The following is a 3,076-nucleotide window of genomic DNA, read 5'->3' on the forward strand; positions in this document are numbered from 1 at the left end:
GGCAGGAGAACTCTTCACAACAAAAGTCTGTGATAATGGTGTTCCGACAGCAAAAGAAAGCTTTAAGACAGCACCAGGCCTTTGCTTACATTTCACATCAGTTGCTTTCCAGACTACTGACTATCCTTGAGAAGGCTTCTCACTCCCCAATTTTCAAGCTTGACTTTATTCAAGCACATGGAATATCAAAAGCATTTGCAAATGAAAATTCTTTATCAGCTGACCCTTTAAATTTTGGAGCTTTTATGTGAGAACTGAACAGGCAAACTTATCCAGAATTCATGTCCAGTAGTGCCTGTATAAGACTGAATGAAAAAATATTCATAAAATAAATTTCATACAGACTGGGTTTGTTTACCATGAGAAAAAAAATAAAAATCTGTCAAGCTTAAAATCAAGAATTGAGGCTTTTACTATGTTGTTATTGTTTTGTTTCTGTACCCGTTATTTGTGATTTTCCATTCTAAAAAGATAATCTAATGTATGCAACTGTCACAGGATTTTCCAACCTAGTGTTTCTTCAAAGCTAGCGTTAAATTTTAGATAAATAATGCAGTATTGTTGCTATATCCACCTAATCAGTGGTTCATTGTGAAATCAATGAAGTAGAAGATCCAGGTGACCTTCCTGAACATGTTTCAAATTCTAGCTTTCAACAAAGTGTTGAGAAGAGTAAACTGAAACTAAGGTACTCAACATTTGAGTGAACAGAATATGGACTACCGCTTTCTTTCATTAGTTCTTCCATACTGGATAGAAGCACTTAGCTGTTATGACTAAGAAACAGCAGGATGCTGCCTTTGCTGGGAACCTGGAGGTTGCATGGCTAGATGTCTGTTCCTCCTCTATTTAGTTTTTGCCTTATTCAAACCAAGCGAATTTTCCTGTTTTTCTAACTGAGAACACTAAAATAACCTTGAAAAGTTTGATCTGCAGGCTATGCTGTTCTCCAAAGAAACATGAGATGGGCATTCCCCAACGCAGAGAAGAAAACTACACCTGGCCTTCCATATCCTTGGAGAATGTGTGATGCTTTGAACTGTGACCTAAAACACGAGATGTGCAGAGAGGAGCAAGAAGGGCAGTCTAGGTGTCAAATAAACCATTTACATCATGAAGATACTATGTGGGCTTTTAAAAGACAATCAAAATCATAATCTGAATTGGAAAGTATCAGAAATACGTAAGTATCAAGTCTGACGAGTTCATCAAAAGACTTTTATTGATCATTATGCCTCCTGAGAACTTGAAAAGTAAATGACTAATAAAGGACAACAACAAACCCTCTAATCATCTTTTAAGAAAAAGTAGAATAATGATGGGAAGAAGTGTTACTTCAGCAACTCTCTTCATTAAGAGGAGAAAGATTCTCAAATAAAATTAAGGGTATTCTGTTAGCAAGCTTTCAGAAGGTAAAGGCCATTACATAAAAGAAAGAGATCCTCTAAAAGGGTTTTGTGCTTTGAAACTTCAAAGGCAAGTCTGAAGTCTCTAAGGACACTAATTTGCATCCTACGGATGTGAGAATTAAAATATCAGTATAAATAACAGACTCTTCCCAAAGCAGGCCTGGTTATCCAGAGTTAGTGGCAGAATAAGTACTCTAAGTGACTGAACTACAACATAAGAGAAAAACCCTGGACAGATAGCAAAGAACCAAAGTGCATTTTCCCATGGATATTAACAATGCTTCTAAATCGTCTAATTTTTCAAATGCTTCACAATATTAAAATGTATTACTTTACACTCAGAATAAATTAACTTTATCATTCATTGTTTATTCTTGTTGCAAGCACGTCATCTGTATAAAACTGACACTCAGGTTACTCTGCCAACAATAGCAGTTCTTTAACACATATCCTTTAATGCAATATAAATTGCATACCTTTGGGTTGATTATATATTATGGGGCTTTCAAATGTGAGCCAGACTGCTTACATTATCTTAAATGTTTATGCCACCAGCTTTGCAAATCATTCTATAATAGGTGTCAACAAATACTTTAATCATACCCTCACCTGTTCTGTAGCTCCATCTTTCCATTACACATTCAGAACTGTGGAAGCCCATCATTAATAATTATCTGTACTATTTACACATGCCCATCATCTTTTGTGCCCAAGTAAGATATTTCCCACCAGTTAAAAAATTAATTTCTAAGCTGCTAAAGAACATTTTAAACAACCCCCAAAATGCTACAGATGCATTGAGAAGGGGAGTAATTTAAATAGAAAGAGGGTCCTGGCAATAAATTATTAGGAAACTGACCTTTCTCGTTTCCCGTGCTGAAATAACAATCCAATTGGCTTTCAGAAAGATGTGACACGAACTTCTCAATTAATTCAGCCAAAACTGCAGAAAGTAAAACCCATTAAAACATTAGAGGCAGTGAACAAAATGTGGAACCACATTACCCACCAAGTGACAATATGTGAGAAGTTAAAGTTATCTGAATTCCTGCATGTTTATTTATACTTTATGGTGGAACAATTCAAAGCATGCATAGCCCTTCTGCATTCCTAACACTATTCCTAACTTAAATTAAATCTTAATAGGTTTACTGAAAAAATATTCTGTGCAAATAAAGAGAGAATCACATACTATCTTTATATCCTCCAAGGATTACTTCAGAATTCGTTACATGGCTTCAATATGAAATGAAAATTAAATATAATTAAACTACAATATCTTACCACATGTCTGTGTATGTAGACAGGGAGGAAAAATAAACAAAAACACCACTACCCCCCAAAAAAACCCAAACCAGAACCCAAAAAAAACCCCAACAACCTGCACATAGCAAAAAAACACACCACCCCAAAATGATACTAACAAAAGTAAGTGAAGTTTTAAGGGACGTTTAAAAAAAAAAAATTACAAACCCACCAATGCCATCACAAGATATAAATTATTCACTTAAAATTAAGAATTTCCTTTGGGAAATTCTGTATTTTATGGTGACCATAATGTTCAGTTCTTGCCATTGAACTCTGAGTCTGCAGATACTGCATAGGTAAGTCAGATGCTAACATCATTTCCTGCCTTACCAATTTGCTGGCCTTCTATGATGGGGCTA

The 3,076-nt window shown here is 35.3% G+C and overlaps 1 protein-coding gene across 1 annotated transcript in view; it reads right to left on the minus strand.

Moving 5' to 3' along the window:
* The window catches only part of LOC104410180 (protein broad-minded-like), a gene marked incomplete at its 5' end in the record, with an annotated part of 17,431 nt that extends 15,079 nt beyond the window's left edge, over window positions 1-2,352 (minus strand). Inside the window, one exon of the mRNA XM_010023162.1 lies at window positions 2,269-2,352. Coding sequence (XP_010021464.1) covers window positions 2,269-2,352 — 84 coding nt within the window. The remainder of the gene's footprint in view (window positions 1-2,268) is intronic.
* Window positions 2,353-3,076: the final 724 nt, after the last annotated feature.

This window comes from Nestor notabilis, unplaced genomic scaffold (assembly GCF_000696875.1).
Source record: "Nestor notabilis isolate BGI_N333 unplaced genomic scaffold, ASM69687v1 scaffold1260, whole genome shotgun sequence".
Taxonomy (NCBI): Eukaryota; Metazoa; Chordata; class Aves; order Psittaciformes; family Psittacidae; genus Nestor; species Nestor notabilis.